Genomic DNA, 18961 nt, shown 5'->3' on the forward strand with positions numbered 1-18961 from the left:
TCTTCGTTGGTGAAGAACTCGAACAGATGGATGCCCAACAAACTGTGCGTATGAATCCAGGAGAAGGAGAAACAAGCTATGCTCGTAACTCCACATTTCAGGTGCGTTTGTTGACTGAACTTGTTTGTCATAATACCAAATCTTAAGGTTAGAGGTCAGTTAATATGTCAGCAGTAAGTAGAACTGGGTAAGACTATTCTTCAACTTGATCGATTTCTTAAGGTTAGAGGTGAATTGATCTAGGTTCTCCCTTTCCTAAATCAGTGTTCATAATTCTGCCATTTTTATTTGATGGTCTTCAATGTACAGTTGGTATCATTAATGGTTTGGTTTCTTGAGATGCTTGGGTTGGACTTTTGACACATGGAGATTTGGTATTAATACAATCTTTTTTCGAATTCCCTGGTTGATAACAAACAGTTTAATTTCGACCTGTTCGTAAACTGATTTAGACAGAACAAGCAATTAACTCGCTGATTCTGATAAGCAAAAGATGGAATAGAAAAACTTGACCAAGGTAACAACTCGTGTGCATACAGAGTGCAGAGCAGATGAGAATGAAGCCACAGATCGAAGAGGCCATCATGGAACTGTGTGGCAACTCCACACCCCTTCCCAGAAGCATGGTGATCGCGGACCTTGGCTGCTCTTGTGGCCCCAATGCACTCACCATGGTCTCTGCTGCTGTTGATGCCATTCATCGCCAGTGTCTTGAACTCCAACAGCCACCGCCTGAGCTGAGTCTACTCCTCAACGACCTTCCCAGCAATGATTTCAACACTACAATCAAGCACTTGGTAGAGTTCCAAGAAAGGAAAAACATCGACAAGGGTCAGCATGGTTTCTCTCCATTTGTCATGACTAGTATTGTGCCTGGGTCCTTCTATGGAAGACTGTTCACTACTGGATCCGTGCATCTTGTCCTCTCATCAAATAGCTTGCACTGGCTTTCAAAGGTACTATCCACATTTTTGTTCCTACAAACTTAATCACACATATTGTCTGTTCCGTTACGGTAGTATCAACTACTTTTATTTGAGCTTAATGTTTAAGATGCGGTAACTGGTAGGTACCTGAAGACCTACTGAAGAATGGCATTCCGATGTACCATAGCGACGAGCAACTAAGGCGGAAAACATGGCCCGTTGTGCTTGATGCTTATGCCCAGCAATTTAGAAAGGACCTCCTTTGGTTTTTGGAGTGCAGGGCGCAAGAGATGGTTCCTGGAGGAAGGTTAATTGTTTCCTTGACTGGAACACAATCTCCGGCTACTGCCAGCAATGGATCAGCTCAACAAATGTTGGAGTTCATAGCCCGTATTTTAGACGACATGGCATCAAGGGTATGAATTTGCTGGTTTATATATCCTATATAGGATTTTTGGACCTTGCTACAGGAAATTCAATGTTTAATTATTCCTAGGTTTCTTGCTGCAGGGTGTGCTTGATAAGCAAAAATTGAAGGCTTTCTACATACCATTATATTCGCCGTCTGAGAAAGAAGTAAAGGAGATAATAGAAGAGCAAGGTTCTTTCTCCATTAATAAACTTCAAGTTCATGACCCTATAGCTGGTGTGAACAAAGCAATGATCAGCCCCAAGATAAAGGCATATGCGCTTAGGGCTGCCATTGAGCCAATAATACTGGACCATTTTGGCTCGTCGGAAGATCTTATGGATGAATTTACCAACACAGCAGAGAAGTTCAACAGCCAAGCTCTCTTACAAAATGAACTTACCAAGAATCCTATGGTTTTCCTTGCTCTTTCTCTTGAAAGGCAGAGTTGATGACTAATTCAACAGTTTTCCATTTGTGTTGATTTCAGATTTACTTATCAGGCCTAAAAATTTGAGGAAGTTATATATATTTCTGTTGTTGTTACAAGTGAATAATTAAAAGACTTCATTACAGAACAGGTTGTCAGTCAAAAATTGTGCCTTGTCGTGGCAGGGCTGTGGTGGTTAATGATCTTTTGTTACTGTGCGTTGTTAATTTTCTTACAATGTTTTATTTATATTGGTGTAATAGTGTCTCGCCCGCACTACAAAGCTACCATCACATATATACTCCTTAGAGCAAGTATTATAATACAGCCAGCTGCTGGCTGTAAGATTTTTTTATAGCCTTCTTGCAGCTCACTTATATAATGGTTAGCTCATCACTATTAATACATGACCCCATATGTCTGTCTCACAGACTTTCTTGGTTTTTGTGTCTGAGCTGGCTGTAAGCTTACAGCCCGCTTTTACTCTCTCTCCTCTTCTTTCTCCTCCACCTTAGTATTTAGCTGGCTTACAGCCTGCTATAGTATACACAAGTCCCAAGATCAATATACAATTAATCATCCATTCACTCTCATTTGTGTCTCTACATTTTCAGGTAACATGTAATCAATCACTTGCGCTCGTGCTCCTGGGAGAAGGTCCTAATGTGCTTCTTCAGATGAGTCTGCAGGTTGTACTCCTCCTTGAGCAGCTCATAGAGCCTGGAGATGAGGCTGGCCACAGCGCCCACCACTTGGTCAGCCATGCTTCTAAGCGCGCATGTTTGCTTGGTGTGGAGAACTAGGTCACCCCTTGATTTTGATACCAAGAATCACTTGTGATCGCTAAGAAAGGCGCCTAGCACGAAGATTCGACGCTAACACTGAAACTCTTGGTCAACCTTACAGACACACCTAAGTTGACACAGTTGGGTTCAATCATGAACTATCCAACCACAATGGCGTTGACAGATATCTCCTATATAGATTGCTTTCGTGTATAACAAATTTTTGTGTGATTGTTAGCAATTCCAAAAATATGTTCCAAATTGATTGTTAGCAAAATAATTTGTCACACCCATGTTTTAAGAACAAAATAGGATGCATAAAAGACTCATATGTGCCCCAGAAACAGTCGCACACATAAGTAGACAAATCTCAAATGTACCATTGCAGTGTTTATTACATAGCGAAACATAATAAATCACATAGTCTAATACAAAAAGATGATAGCATAAAGTAAACAACGCTCTCAACGGAAGCTCCACACAGGGACACTGTTGACTGGTTGACTCCAAACCTAGTACTCATAGCGGTAATCCTCATTCCAGTCATCTTCATTATCATATCCTGAGGTGTTGGGAAATTGCAAGAGTGAGCACATATCGTACTCAACAAGTATAACCAGGGGTTCATGAGGCTCAAATAGCTGACACTGGTTTGACTGCCTTTAGCTTTTAATAGTGGATAGCATATTCATAATTAAATAGCAAATGCCAAGGTAGAAGAAATAATCCATTAATCGCATGATCAAGTGTAAGCATAATTAATTCATAGCATAAACGATAATCAAATGAACATAACAACTTAATAAGCTCATCGTCGGCGCAGCAAGAACCCCCAAGGCCGCTCATAACCGTGAGCACGGCTAGTATACTAGTTTTAACACTCTGCAGAGGTTGTACATCTTTACCCATGAGTCATGATTTACCCTTTCGCCCGAGGTAGCTAGTCTCTTAACCCCCTTCCTAGGGAGGTCGGCAGGGATCACTATGAAGCCTTTCAAAAGTTCGTCTAACATGTTAGGGCCGCAAGGTTTCCTTTGCGAGCAGATATAGATACCCCCCTTCCGAATGGCACAATGACGCGCAGCCTATACACATAGGGACAGGGGCTCGCACTATACCCGTGTCGGTTCAGCCCCTCCGCCCTTTCGGGTAACCTCTAACAAGCTAGAAAAGGTCTTCATACTGAGCTAAAGCCAGAGCCATTATAGCCCTCATGGTTGCACTGTTGTCCCGGTGATCACTTACAGACAAGATCTCATATCGTTATTTGTCATTCTTTTATGTTCATTGCATAGCTATTAATCATCTTACAAGATCATGGATTATATCAAGCACTAGCACATCTACACCAAATGCATATCAAGTAGGTAGCAAGGAATCCAGGTAACAATCATCTATGATTTTGCTAAGGTCGACAAGGTGAAAGCATGCATATGATATATATGTGTAATTATAAGTGAAAAGGTAACAAGGATAATCCCCAGTTATACTTGCCTTGATCAAAGCTCTCCTGAGCCTGCTGGTCTTCAAATACTTGATCTTGAGCACCAACGTACGGCTCACCGTCTAATCCCAATCATCAATCAACAACACGCAATCCAATGTAGACAATCATACACGAAGCAAACAAGATATAATTAGAACAATACACCAAACAGTGGTAAAATAAATATAAAAGTTTATGAAAATAATCTACGCAGCGCTACGATCACACAAACGTAAAGTTCACGAAAATCGGAATTAAAACGTGAAAGATATGAATTTTCTAAGATTTCCTATAGGGAAATAATTAATTAAATAGTACTGCAGAATATAAAACTTCAAAATAGTAAATTTATGTTTCTAACATGTAGAGCATCTAATTACGAACCTAACGCAATTTGAATGGACACAAACGGAATTACAATGAATATTTTATGAGCATTATAAAATCAGTGGCAATTCTGTAATTTCTGCAAAGCGTATTTGAACTCGGCCGACAGAAAATACGCTTTCCAGTGGAGAAAGCGTATTCAGTGAACTACGCAATGGACTGCGGGTTTATTCCTAAAAACAGCAGGGGCTCTTTAGCAAAAACGCGATTGAAGGGGTATCGGTCGATTTCGGCCGTTGGATTAGAAACGGAGGGTCTTGATCCATTCAGGGGCACCAGCGGCGGGCCGGCCGGCTTCCTGGATTCCGGCGCGGTGGTGCGCCATTACCGCCGCCGTGAAGCTCACCGGAGGCCGCGTCTTTCTACTTTCCGAGCACCAAAACACGAAACGAAGCCATGGGCGCGTGGAGGAGAAAAGGGCGAACTCACCCCCGGGTTCGGCTCGGCCTGGGAAGAAGCGAAGGGCGCGCTCCACAGAGAAAACGAGGCCGGCCGCGGTGAGATCCAACCGAGCTTCACTGGGGCGTCTAGGGCTGGATTTTTTTGCGATTTAGATGCAAACGGAGCTGTGGCTTTGGAGGGGGAGCTTTATAGGGCTTGATTTCACAAAAAAAAGGCAGGGAATCCGCGGTTCGGGTTCGACATCGGGGAGGAAACCTTCCCTGCGCGCGTCCCGGCGGGGGGAAGAAGAAGGGAAGGTGCGTGGGGAGGCTGACGTGCGGGGCCCGAAGGTCAGCCAGAGGGAGGAGGGGAAGAAGGGAGGCGCACCTGCTGCCCAGCTGGGCCGCGGCTTGCTGGGCCGCGGGGAGGGGGAATTGGGCCGCGCCCGGCCATGAGAGGGGGAAAGGGGCAGGCCGGGGCCTGGTCTTCCAGGGAGTTTTTCTTTTTTTTTTTTTTTTTTTAGTCTTTTCTGTTTTCTTTTCTCAATTCCCTTTTCCAAAGAAACTTTGAAACAAAATACTCACAATAAAACAGAACATACAATACAAAATAATTATGCCCCAGCATGAATGCAAAATTCACGTTTCTAAACTTAGGATAAATTTTAATTTGCACAAAATTATTTATTTTGCTAGATTCAAATGCTCATCCAAACTCTTAAATAAATCAAATTAATTCCTATTAATTGAAACTCACGTTTTGGGTGTTACAAACTCTACCCCCCTTAAAAGAATCTCGTCCTCGAGATTGAACGGTGCTTACTCGAACAGATATGAGTATGACTTCCTCAGATCGTCCTCTCTTTCCCAAGTTGCCTCCGCTTCCGAATGCCGATTCCACTGTACTTTGCACATTCTGATGACCCGACTTCTGGTGACCCTCTCTGCTGTCTCCAATATTTTGACCGGATACTCTTCATAGGTGAGGTCACCTTTAACGGAAAGTTCTTCCAATGGTAGTTGCTCCTCCGGTACACGCAAACACTTCTTAAGTTGTGACACATGGAACACATCGTGCACACCAGATAAACTTTCCGGCAAATCTAACCGATATGCTACTTCTCCACGCCTTTCTAAAACTTTAAACGGACCAACATACCTTGGAGCTAGCTTTCCCTTCATATTAAACCTCTTCACACTCCGCATAGGTGACACTTTCAGATAGACATAATCACCTGCATCAAAAGTCAACTCTCTCCTACGCGTATCTGCATAGCTTTTCTGACGAGATTGAGCAATTCTCAAGTTATCCCGAATAGTCCGCACTTGTTGTTCTGCATGTCTAAGCACATCTGTCCCAAACACCTGAGTTTCTCCCGTCTGATTCCAAAACAAAGGTGTCCTGCACTTCCGACCATATAGGGCCTCGAACGGTGCCATCTTAAGACTTTGCTGATAGCTGTTGTTGTAGGAGAATTCTGCATATGGCAAACTCTTGTCCCAACTAGCCCCATACTGCAAAGCACAAGCTCTCAACATATCCTCCAATATCTGATTGATCCTCTCAGTCTGTCCATCTGTCTGTGGATGATATGCTGTACTGAAATTCAACTTTGTTCCCAATGAATCATGCACTGCTTTCCAAAAGTGAGACGTGAATTGAGTACCCCTATCTGACACAATCTTCTTAGGTACTCCATGCAAACAAACAATTCTTTCCATGTATAACTCTGCCAGTCGGTCTCCACTATATGAAGTTTTGACAGGTATGAAATGAGCCACCTTGGTTAAACGATCTACTATCACCCATATTGAGTCATACCCTCTTTGTGTACGTGGTAATCCCACTATAAAATCCATACCCACTTCTTCCCACTTCCATTCCGGAATTTTCATCGGTTGCAACAGTCCAGCTGGCCTCTGATGTTCAGCTTTCACTCGCTGACAAGTATCACACACAGCAACATACTCAGCTACATCTCTCTTTAAACCATACCACCAGTACTTCTGCCTCAGATCTAGATACATCTTGGTGCTACCAGGGTGAATGGAATATGCTGACTCATGGGCCTCTCTCAGAATCGTATCACGAATAGCCTTCACTTCCGGAACGCATATCCTTTTTCCAAACCACAATACACCATTGTCATCTATTCTGAATCCTGGTGCTTTGCCTAATGCCACATTCTGTGCTATCTCCTTTAGTTTCTCATCTTCCAATTGTCCTTTCAATATCTCTTCCTCCAGGGTAGGAGTGACCTCAATTTCCATAGCATTTACTACAATTCCCAAGTTCAAAAATGCAAATTCAGCACACAACTCTTCAGATTCAGGTGTCGCCTGAAGTTCATTAACATATTTCTTTCTGCTAAGTGCATCAGCTACGACGTTCGCCTTTCCAGGATGGTAATGCACTTCCAAGTCATAATCCTTTATCAGTTCCAACCATCTTCGTTGCCTCAAATTCAGATCTGTCTGGGTGAAGATGTACTTCAGACTCTTATGATCCGTGTATATGTCACTCTTATGCCCAATCAAATAGTGTCTCCAAATCTTCAATGCATGAACCACAGCTGCTAACTCTAGATCATGAGTAGGATAATTCAGTTCATGTTTCCTCAACTGCCTAGATGCATAAGCAACAACTCTACCTTCTTGCATAAGAACACAACCCAAACCCAGACGAGAAGCATCACAATAGATAGAGAAACTCTTACTCAGATCTGGCAATACCAACACAGGTGCAGTAGTCAATCTCTTCTTAAACTCCTCAAAACTAGCTTGACACTTATCAGACCATACAAACTTAGCATTCTTCTCCAACAGAGCAGTCATAGGCTTTGCAAGTTTTGAGAACCCTTCAATGAACCTACGATAATAACCAGCCAAACCAAGAAAACTGCGAATTTCACTCACATCGGTAGGTGGTTTCCAATTCAACACATCTTTCACCTTACTAGGATCCACTGCAATACCACCGTTTGAGACAACATGACCAAGAAAAGAAACTTCCTCCAACCAAAACTCACACTTACTACGCTTAGCATACAACTTATGTTCTCTAAGTTTCTGTAAGACCAATCTCAGATGTTCAGCATGTTCTTCCTTGGTTTTAGAGAATACCAGAATATCATCAATAAAGACCACCACAAACTTATCAAGATACTCCATGAATACTTTATTCATCATGTACATAAAGTAAGCTGGTGCGTTGGTCAAACCAAAGGACATAACTGTATACTCATATAACCCATACCTTGTTGTGAAAGCTGTCTTTGGTATATCTGAATTCCGAATCTTCAATTGATGATAACCGGAACGCAAATCAATCTTAGAGAACACACAAGCACCTCTTAACTGATCAAATAAGTCATCGATCCTAGGCAAGGGATATTTATTCTTGATAGTGACCTCATTAAGTGACCGATAATCAACACACATCCTCTGACTACCATCCTTCTTATCAACAAAGATAACTGGTGCACCCCATGGTGATGAGCTAGGACGAATGAACCCTTTATCTTGCAATTCCTTAATTTGTTTCTTAAGTTCTTCTAGTTCTTTAACCCCCATCCTATATGGTCTTTTAGCTATGGGTGCAGTACCAGGTAGTAATTCAATAATAAATTCAATGTCTCGGTCAGGTGGCATACCTGGCAATTCGTCTGGAAAGACATCCGGAAACTCATCCACTACCAAATTCTGAGGATCCACATCATCAGTCAGTTGGTTCACTTTAGCTGTGAGTGGTGCTTGCATTGTTACATCAACACTGATTCTTTCTCCCTTTGGTGTTGTCAGAACCACTACTCTCTCTTTGCAGTTAATATTTGTCGCATGTTGCTTCATCCAATCCAAACCCAAGATCACATCTATGCCTGAAGTTCTCATAACCATGGGACTGATAGGAAAATCTACCCCCCTTAAAGAAAGACTTGCTGAGGGGCAACGTAAAGAAACTGGTATAGTCCCACCCGGTGAATTAACTAACATAGGGGTGTTCATTGCAACAAGAGGAAGGCTATGAACTCTAACAAATGCTTGTGATATGAAAGTAGGTGAAGCTCCAGAATCAAATAAAACTGTAGCAGGGATAGAGTTGATGCTGAACGTACCCATCATGATTTCTGGACCCTCCTGAACAGTTTCTGCTGCCACGTTGTTCACCTTTGCTGAATTAGGAGTGGATCTCCGGTCGTTGTACTGCGGATTAAACTTCTCTGGGCAATCATAGGACATATGCCCTTCCTTCCCACAACGGAAACACCTGGTAGGATTGTTAGAAGCACTCCTTTTTGTAGAGTTGGCATTTGAGTTCCCTGAGCGAGGTGCCTGCTGGCCATGCTGCTGTTGATTATGGTTACGTTGTTGGAATGGAGGACGTTGGTTCCCACTCTGTGACTGATTCTGGAAACGCTGGGGTTGTTGGTTGCGGTTCCACTGACTAACTGGTCCCTGGAACCTCTGCTGATGACCTTGATGAGAACTGAAACGCTGACGGTTGTTGCTCCCAGAACCTTGTGCCAGCATCCTTCTCTTCTTATCCTGACTCTTCCGCATATTATCAAGCACGATAGCCCGATTCACAAGAGCCTGGAAGGTAGGATAGGTGTTTCCAGCCAACTGCAACCTGAGTTCATAGTACAAGCCCTTCATGAATAGACGCTGCTTATCAGCATCTTCCCTGACATCATTCGGAGCATAGCGAGCCAACTGTTCAAATGTGTCATGATATTCTGCCACAGTCATGGAGCCCATCCTGAGTGATCTGAATTCTTCTTGTTTGAGCTCCATCACTCCTTCATTTATATGTCGAGCTCTGAAGTCCCTACAGAATTCCAGCCATGTGACAGGAGGAGCAGTGTTGGGACGAGCAGCTTGATACGACTCCCACCATGTCTGAGCTGCACCTTGAAGCTGTCCAGAAGCATACAACACCTTCTCCAAGTCATTGCACTGTGCTATGTTTAGCTGCCTCTCCACAGCACGTAACCAATCATCTGCCTCCATGGGATCAGCTGAGTGTGTAAATACCGGAGGTCTTCCCTTCATAAACTCTCCACGCTTGTCCCTCACATGAACAGGTGGTGGTGTTGGTGGAGGTTGTTGCTGCAGGTGCTGCATGAAAACGTGCATCATCTGATTTTGGGTTTGCATGAGTTCCTCCACGGTGATTGGGGCATTGCCACCATTGCCATTGTCATTGCCATTGCCACGGCCTCTGCCTCTGCCTCTTCCTCTTGCTGCCATCTGCATTCCAAGGTATATAAACACATCTTAGTAATGTCCAACATGACAATTACAAGAGTTAACCGAATCTGAAATTTTCTGGGTAACATCCAACATCAGCAGATCAGAAAATCAGTAATATCTCGAGTTCCAGAATTCAAAAGGACACATGCTGTACACCGTTGGAAAGATAAAGAAATCGTCTACAACTTTCATTTAGATCATATTACCAGATTCCAACGTTAGTTTAATCAAAAACTGTGTACAACCGAAACTGTTCCAGAATTCCAGACTGCGCAGAAACCTCAACTTTGAACAGTCATAACTCACAGCTCATAATAGATAATATGATCATTCTTGTGGCATTGGGAAGATATGAAAGTCTACTTATTCCCAGAAAAATTTGATGAACATTGCACGAACAGAATTTGATTTATTCCAGAATCATTGCAGACTGCTCCAGAAAACAGCAAAAGACAGAAACAGGATATGACCCCAACCTACTATTTATTCATGTTCTTACTTAAGGTTCTTAACTAGGGAACTTGTGGACATGCCCACAAAGTCCCAGCACTCATTACAAAAATCCAAATCACACATATTCATAATAACAAATCAGCAAACACACCAAGTTCACGCCACAATAGCAAAAGACTCGAAATAACTCGCAACTACTAACGTTACTATTACATATGGGTTCTTTTCTACTCTTCGGGTGCAGCATCCTTCAAGATGGGTTCAACATGCAGCCTCTTATGAAGTTTGGGACGGCCTAACTCCGCTCGAAGGTCATCTGCTTCCCGTCGCTCTTTCTCCATCAGTTTCCTCTCACGGTGCAGTTCATTCTCCAACTCTATCACCTTGAGTGTCAGCTCATAAGTCAACTCCACTTGTGCTTGAAGCTTTGGTTGTGAGGCATCTGCAACTTCTATGGTCCAAGTCATCTTCTCTGGTACAAAGCGAGGATAGTGGTAGGTTGCATTATACTGAACATCCTCAAAGCGTCTACCCCGGTAAAAGACCAAGGCCTGGTAAGCTGCATCTGCCATGCTCTCCTTCATCGTGTCCCGGCTGATTCGAGCGATGTGTTTTGATTCCACCTTTCGAATCCCCTTAGTGGCATCCAGTGTCTTGACTATCAGCTCTGCGATCCAAAGTGATCTCCTCAGAGGGTGTTTGTGCTCAGTGCAGTTATACTCCAGTGTGGCTTGCAAATCTGGGTAATGGTGTTTCAATGTCAGCACCAAGTTCTCATGGAAGAAATCCTTGGGATCTGCCTCTGGAATCCACAGCTCGGTAGTCCATCCCATCCTTGCATTAGCAGACTGTGGTGGAGGTAGATCTTGCATCTCCTCATCCTCAGGCACTTCCTCCTGAGCTTCCACCCTTGATTCCTCATCTTCCAGCTCAGGAACTCCATCCACACGTTGTCCTCCTAGGTTGAACATGGCACGGTACTCCTCAGCAGCCATGCGTGCGGCACTACGGGTGCGGGGCGGCATCTACAAAAAGTTTTTTAGACATAGATCAGATGGATGCAATAATTTCACAATAGAGCAAGATAGAGAAGCATAAACTTTTAACAAATAACAAGGCCATAGTGGGAAGCATGAAGTAAGTAAAATAAGGACCTAAATTTTCGACCATTTGCTAACTAGGTTTGCGTCCTACAGTCAACAAAGCTTTGATACCAATTTGTCACACCCATGTTTTAAGAACAAAATAGGATGCATAAAAGACTCATATGTGCCCCAGAAACAGTCGCACACATAAGTAGACAAATCTCAAATGTACCATTGCAGTGTTTATTACATAGCGAAACATAATAAATCACATAGTCTAATACAAAAAGATGATAGCATAAAGTAAACAACGCTCTCAACGGAAGCTCCACACAGGGACACTGTTGACTGGTTGACTCCAAACCTAGTACTCATAGCGGTAATCCTCATTCCAGTCATCTTCATTATCATATCCTGAGGTGTTGGGAAATTGCAAGAGTGAGCACATATCGTACTCAACAAGTATAACCAGGGGTTCATGAGGCTCAAATAGCTGACACTGGTTTGACTGCCTTTAGCTTTTAATAGTGGATAGCATATTCATAATTAAATAGCAAATGCCAAGGTAGAAGAAATAATCCATTAATCGCATGATCAAGTGTAAGCATAATTAATTCATAGCATAAACGATAATCAAATGAACATAACAACTTAATAAGCTCATCGTCGGCGCAGCAAGAACCCCCAAGGCCGCTCATAACCGTGAGCACGGCTAGTATACTAGTTTTAACACTCTGCAGAGGTTGTACATCTTTACCCATGAGTCATGATTTACCCTTTCGCCCGAGGTAGCTAGTCTCTTAACCCCCTTCCTAGGGAGGTCGGCAGGGATCACTATGAAGCCTTTCAAAAGTTCGTCTAACATGTTAGGGCCGCAAGGTTTCCTTTGCGAGCAGATATAGATACCCCCCTTCCGAATGGCACAATGACGCGCAGCCTATACACATAGGGACAGGGGCTCGCACTATACCCGTGTCGGTTCAGCCCCTCCGCCCTTTCGGGTAACCTCTAACAAGCTAGAAAAGGTCTTCATACTGAGCTAAAGCCAGAGCCATTATAGCCCTCATGGTTGCACTGTTGTCCCGGTGATCACTTACAGACAAGATCTCATATCGTTATTTGTCATTCTTTTATGTTCATTGCATAGCTATTAATCATCTTACAAGATCATGGATTATATCAAGCACTAGCACATCTACACCAAATGCATATCAAGTAGGTAGCAAGGAATCCAGGTAACAATCATCTATGATTTTGCTAAGGTCGACAAGGTGAAAGCATGCATATGATATATATGTGTAATTATAAGTGAAAAGGTAACAAGGATAATCCCCAGTTATACTTGCCTTGATCAAAGCTCTCCTGAGCCTGCTGGTCTTCAAATACTTGATCTTGAGCACCAACGTACGGCTCACCGTCTAATCCCAATCATCAATCAACAACACGCAATCCAATGTAGACAATCATACACGAAGCAAACAAGATATAATTAGAACAATACACCAAACAGTGGTAAAATAAATATAAAAGTTTATGAAAATAATCTACGCAGCGCTACGATCACACAAACGTAAAGTTCACGAAAATCGGAATTAAAACGTGAAAGATATGAATTTTCTAAGATTTCCTATAGGGAAATAATTAATTAAATAGTACTGCAGAATATAAAACTTCAAAATAGTAAATTTATGTTTCTAACATGTAGAGCATCTAATTACGAACCTAACGCAATTTGAATGGACACAAACGGAATTACAATGAATATTTTATGAGCATTATAAAATCAGTGGCAATTCTGTAATTTCTGCAAAGCGTATTTGAACTCGGCCGACAGAAAATACGCTTTCCAGTGGAGAAAGCGTATTCAGTGAACTACGCAATGGACTGCGGGTTTATTCCTAAAAACAGCAGGGGCTCTTTAGCAAAAACGCGATTGAAGGGGTATCGGTCGATTTCGGCCGTTGGATTAGAAACGGAGGGTCTTGATCCATTCAGGGGCACCAGCGGCGGGCCGGCCGGCTTCCTGGATTCCGGCGCGGTGGTGCGCCATTACCGCCGCCGTGAAGCTCACCGGAGGCCGCGTCTTTCTACTTTCCGAGCACCAAAACACGAAACGAAGCCATGGGCGCGTGGAGGAGAAAAGGGCGAACTCACCCCCAGGTTCGGCTCGGCCTGGGAAGAAGCGAAGGGCGCGCTCCACAGAGAAAACGAGGCCGGCCGCGGTGAGATCCAACCGAGCTTCACTGGGGCGTCTAGGGCTGGATTTTTTTGCGATTTAGATGCAAACGGAGCTGTGGCTTTGGAGGGGGAGCTTTATAGGGCTTGATTTCACAAAAAAAAGGCAGGGAATCCGCGGTTCGGGTTCGACATCGGGGAGGAAACCTTCCCTGCGCGCGTCCCGGCGGGGGGAAGAAGAAGGGAAGGTGCGTGGGGAGGCTGACGTGCGGGGCCCGAAGGTCAGCCAGAGGGAGGAGGGGAAGAAGGGAGGCGCACCTGCTGCCCAGCTGGGCCGCGGCTTGCTGGGCCGCGGGGAGGGGGAATTGGGCCGCGCCCGGCCATGAGAGGGGGAAAGGGGCAGGCCGGGGCCTGGTCTTCCAGGGAGTTTTTCTTTTTTTTTTTTTTTTTTTAGTCTTTTCTGTTTTCTTTTCTCAATTCCCTTTTCCAAAGAAACTTTGAAACAAAATACTCACAATAAAACAGAACATACAATACAAAATAATTATGCCCCAGCATGAATGCAAAATTCACGTTTCTAAACTTAGGATAAATTTTAATTTGCACAAAATTATTTATTTTGCTAGATTCAAATGCTCATCCAAACTCTTAAATAAATCAAATTAATTCCTATTAATTGAAACTCACGTTTTGGGTGTTACATAATTATTGCTACACCAATATATATTCAGAAAATTGGAGATGACCTTACTACATTCACAGACATAGGCAATATATTCAGAAAAATAAAAACATGTAGTAAGGTCATCTCCAGAAAAATAAAACACATTTTTGTACAACACATAATAAGATGTCATATATCACGATTCCATCAAGCACGCGTATAGATTCATATGCTTTGAGGGTTTAGTTTATCATGCATCTTTATTAAGGCTACATCGGATAGGTCTGACCTCCACTATTAGAGATGGTAGACGAGGTTTCACAAGCATGTGGGTTCATATACGCATTTAAAAGATGAGTGTGTGTACGCCGCGACCCCGAAAAATCAATCCAACAACCATGCGGTGCAACACCTGTTATCTCCCCGGTCCATCTTGTTCCAGTCACCACCCACGAGACTGCTACCTGCCAAAGCCTGTTGACCGTGTCCCCACCATTATTTTCTGTCAATTTCTCGTATTCTCGTCTTCGAGATCTTCTCGTCGCCCCCACCTTCTGTGCTCCTCTTATTTTTTATTCTTATATTTCAACCTCCCGCTCCACCTCCAGTCTCATCCCCGAGGTCCTCCACAGATCTGCTTCAATGGCAGACGACATTCTTCTTCTCCCCTCCGCAGTCTGAGCTCATTCTTCCTCTCCCCATTCTTCTTGCATTCATCCCTCTTCTGCTCCCTTGAATCAGTCCGCTAACCGTGCCATCCGCCCATCCGTTCATAGATCTAGCTTCCATGTCCTATCCTGTTATTTCGTTGTTTCTATTCTTCATCTGAGAAGCTTCTTGTGAGGTATTTTTTTCTGTCTTTTTTTATTATGGTGTAACTCATTGTTTACTCCTCTCATTTTTCATACTCTCATTCTGTCCTCGACCTTCTCGGCCGCCCCTCAGTTGCAATGGATGCTCGCAAGGTTCAGCCAGATTCAGATGGAGCTGTACCATTTGTTCAAACTTCAATCGATTTCGAACATTTGTTCCCACATATGCCTCTACCTCATCTCGGTTTGTTACCTTTCTCCATCGTCTTCTTACCAGAACATTTTTTCTTTATTTTGTTTATATTTAATTTTATTTGGATAGTCAGAACTACTCATATTGCTTTATTTTTTAATAGTTACTATCGATAAGTGCTAACGATGCACCACCAGTTGATACTTGCTCTTTGTCCCCGTTACATCTGTGCTTATTTCATTTTCCGAGATGCACAATCAAATTGTACTTGAAACATATTTATACTTACACATTGTAATTACTTAATTAACATAGTCAGCTTATTTTATTACTGCATCAACTTTAGTTGTATTTTTTACATATAAATAAACCATTTTAGTATGCAGTGTGTTTTAGATATCTATCCTAATTTTATATCCTTTGTGCCACCCCCTAATTAATTGTTTCATTGCAGACAACATAATTCATTCCTCCCATTTTGACAATGCTAAAAACCTCCAAGGGCATTGTTCTTCTGGTAATATTATGAATTATATTCTTTTTTAGAAAAACATTTTTATTTTTGTTTTGGTTTTTAGCCTCACTAGCTTGATATATGGAAGGAATAATTTCTTCTTGTCATATTTTACAGATGGGGCTGTATTCAGATCTTTCCAACAACTGTTGATGGATGCAAGTTCTGGTGTGCTTTGTTCCAGTTTTAGCAATGCTGCTCTGTCTCCTCTTGGAGCTTTTGCTACTATCCAAAATGGATCGCATACCCACATGACATTTGACACTCCTGAAGAATTTACACAACAGGATGTGCCCGATGATGGATATTCTGCAGGCACTGAATCTGAACATGACACGGTATCTCCTAATCATTCTCTGGAACGAATAGATGAAGACAACAATATTCACATCAGCAATTCTGAAAATGATGATTATGTGGCAATTTTTTCTGACTCTATTGGCCAAGATGATTTCATGTCTGGGAGGGATTTTGACTATGGTGATTTTGCTGTTGGAATTGATGACACAGACCTAAATGCTTCAGATTTGGAAAACGTTTCTTTTGGTAAAGACGATGTCGATATTTGTCCCGGTCCAAATTTTAGTGATCTATGCACCGAAGACAATGTTGCTACTGCTGATCACAGCGTTGCTCCTGCTGAAAAGATCAACATGTCAAATGATAAAGAGATACATGTTTCTCTTCTTGGTGATTGTGGCTGTTCAGATCATGCAATTGCACATGAAATTTCTTCATTGTACCAAGATGGTGTTAGCAGGGGCTTTTTTAAACGGTAATAGGGACAAGCAAATCACTTTTGTAGTCTATGAAAGTACTTTTAACGGTAATAGGGATATAATGTTATTTTTTTCTCTCTTCACTAAACCAAGAATGTAATATCCTAAACATACTAGATCCACTTTTTAGTATAGGATTCATTATAACTATCTGCAATAAATACTTTAGCTTAGCATATATGAATAGAATATTATTAGACCTATAATTATTGCTTTATGAAACCTTTATTTTATTATCCAACATTTAACGAAGTAACCTACCTGACCATAGACAGAGACTTATTGCTATTTATTTTCGAAGATCTTAAGTTACTTTTCTTCCACTATGAATTCCACTATGAATTATGTTAGCAACTGATTTTATTATCTTTTGAAGCATAAGTGTAGAAGTATCTATTTCTTGTTGCTTATATATACAAAAGTAATTATCATTTTTGTGTCATATGTTACTCTAGATATATATTACATAGATACATTGGTCACCTAGCCATGCTCATTATTCGCTTTTCACTGGAACTGAAAAGATCATAGATTGTCAAATTTATGTTCACTGAATTTGTACAGATCTCGGAAATCCACTCTCCTTTTAAATTTTAGTGCCAAGTTTGTCATTATATCCCTCTGTTCTGTAAAAAGCGAACTGCTTTATTGTACATATTTTGAAATATTGTGCCCACATGTAACTAGATATCTAGAGTTCTCAATAGAACCATCTTCTATGCAGATGTGCTCTTTCCATAGTCTGACTCTCAGCTAATGCCAAAGTCATTTTTCTTTACTGATTCCGAAATATTAATTGACTGTTAATCTAGTCATTTATGCCTTTTTGTAGCCTTTTTTTTATACCATCCTAAGCACACTACTATTTTCCACGGATCATGAAATTAATTGCCTCAGGCTTTCAACTGCAATTTTCATATAGTAAGATCACCGTTCAAAATTATAAACTTATTTGTCTTACAAACCAAACATTATTTCAAATGTATTCTCACTGTCCCTCTCAGACATCTCATGATCTCTCTTATTCATTGCAGACAACGACTTGGTAGCAATCCAAAATCTGTTGATTGTCGTAAACCCAGAGATATGGGTGCATTAGAAGTTGCGATGCGCACAGCAGGGCAGAGGCAGACAACAGAAGTGTTTGAACCAACTTTAGGCATGGTCTTTGATTCATATGAGGAGGGTTATGAGTTCTACAACTTGTATTCATGGGAAGCTGGGTTTGGTATAATTTACAACCGTAATGCTACAAGGAAAAATGACAAGGATTACAGGACAATGCAGGAATTTTGTTGTTAGAAGGGGGTAATATCTGTTTTTGTAAACTTACTTTATGGTTTCCACTTTTATATAATCCCCAACATGTGTGCCATCTGAATCTATATATTTGTGATGCAGGGTTCTTCTAACCGTGTTATCAATGGTTCAAGAAAGGGAGATTGCAAAGCAAGAATTAAGCTGTTACGCACTGAGGATGAGCGCTGGTACATAAAAGAGTTTGTTAAGGATCATAATCACCCTTTATCTGAGAGCTGTTGTGAGAAAAGGGAATGGAAATCACACAAGAGGCTAGATCCTTGTTTTCTGCCGGAATCGGCTGTTTAGCTGATAGCCCGCGTTTGAGCATATGTATTAGCTCTTCACGTGCTTTTTACTTGTTCTTGTCTTGGTTTAAAGCTAGTATGTATCTCAATCAGTATATATGCGCTTTCACGACCATATTTATATACTTTTTAGCATGGTAATTGGCAGGTTATTAGATCAATGCATAACTGATGATTGCTGATAATGCCTATTTTACTTATCATATATCATGAACATACTGGATATCGACTCTCTAGTCGATAGACTTGTCTCGCTGGCCACTTGGCCGCATATTTGGAACTGTCAAGAATCACAGCCAACACGTTTCACCTTACAAATCTGTCTTGTTCTCCCTCGTCAATTATATGTGTCTTGTTCTCTCTTGTCGCCGCCATACCGACCGGTGCCCTTCCAAAGCCCGGAGAGAGCTCGGGATCTACTCCGCATGGTCTCTCCCCGGCATTGATCTGCTGTGTCACCACACTGCTGTCAAGGGACGCCTCCCCTTTTTGGCGTCGACAGATGTCACCTAGCACAACTATAAACACGCACGTGCTGCGCGTGCATGGCCACTAGTACAGATAAAATATCAGAAGAAATGAAGAAATCCACATGTCTCGTTTTTGGGAGGTAGAGAAGAGAT

General features: G+C 42.0%; 2 protein-coding genes across 2 annotated transcripts; both read left to right on the top strand.

Moving 5' to 3' along the window:
* On the top strand, nucleotides 51–1787 carry LOC8076354 (jasmonate O-methyltransferase). Its single transcript, XM_002449999.2, has 4 exons — nucleotides 51–101; nucleotides 540–956; nucleotides 1070–1342; nucleotides 1437–1787. The coding sequence occupies exons 1-4, from the start codon at nucleotides 51–53 to the stop codon at nucleotides 1785–1787; spliced, it is 1092 nt and encodes a 363-aa protein (XP_002450044.2).
* LOC110435710 lies at nucleotides 14989–18541 on the top strand. The gene is made up of 6 exons (XM_021461656.1): nucleotides 14989–15277; nucleotides 15379–15489; nucleotides 15893–15955; nucleotides 16070–16727; nucleotides 17766–18039; nucleotides 18133–18541. Exons 2-5 carry the CDS (start codon nucleotides 15384–15386, stop codon nucleotides 18031–18033), a joined length of 1095 nt encoding a protein of 364 aa, XP_021317331.1. The 5' UTR covers nucleotides 14989–15277; nucleotides 15379–15383; the 3' UTR covers nucleotides 18034–18039; nucleotides 18133–18541.

This window comes from Sorghum bicolor, chromosome 5 (genome assembly GCF_000003195.3).
Source record: "Sorghum bicolor cultivar BTx623 chromosome 5, Sorghum_bicolor_NCBIv3, whole genome shotgun sequence".
Classification (NCBI taxonomy): domain Eukaryota; kingdom Viridiplantae; phylum Streptophyta; class Magnoliopsida; order Poales; family Poaceae; genus Sorghum; species Sorghum bicolor.

Bases quoted from the DNA above. Each gene is read 5' to 3' on its own strand.
- LOC8076354 (XM_002449999.2), top strand. From the start codon at position 51: ATGAATCCAGGAGAAGGAGAAACAAGCTATGCTCGTAACTCCACATTT. The intron at 957-1,069 runs GTACTATCCACA...GGTAACTGGTAG, and splicing joins GCTTGCACTGGCTTTCAAAG to GTACCTGAAGACCTACTGAA. The intron at 1,343-1,436 runs GTATGAATTTGC...TTCTTGCTGCAG, and splicing joins TAGACGACATGGCATCAAGG to GGTGTGCTTGATAAGCAAAA.
- LOC110435710 (XM_021461656.1), top strand. From the start codon at position 15,384: ATGGATGCTCGCAAGGTTCAGCCAGATTCAGATGGAGCTGTACCATTT. The intron at 15,956-16,069 runs GTAATATTATGA...CATATTTTACAG, and splicing joins CCAAGGGCATTGTTCTTCTG to ATGGGGCTGTATTCAGATCT. The intron at 16,728-17,765 runs GTAATAGGGACA...TATTCATTGCAG, and splicing joins AGCAGGGGCTTTTTTAAACG to ACAACGACTTGGTAGCAATC.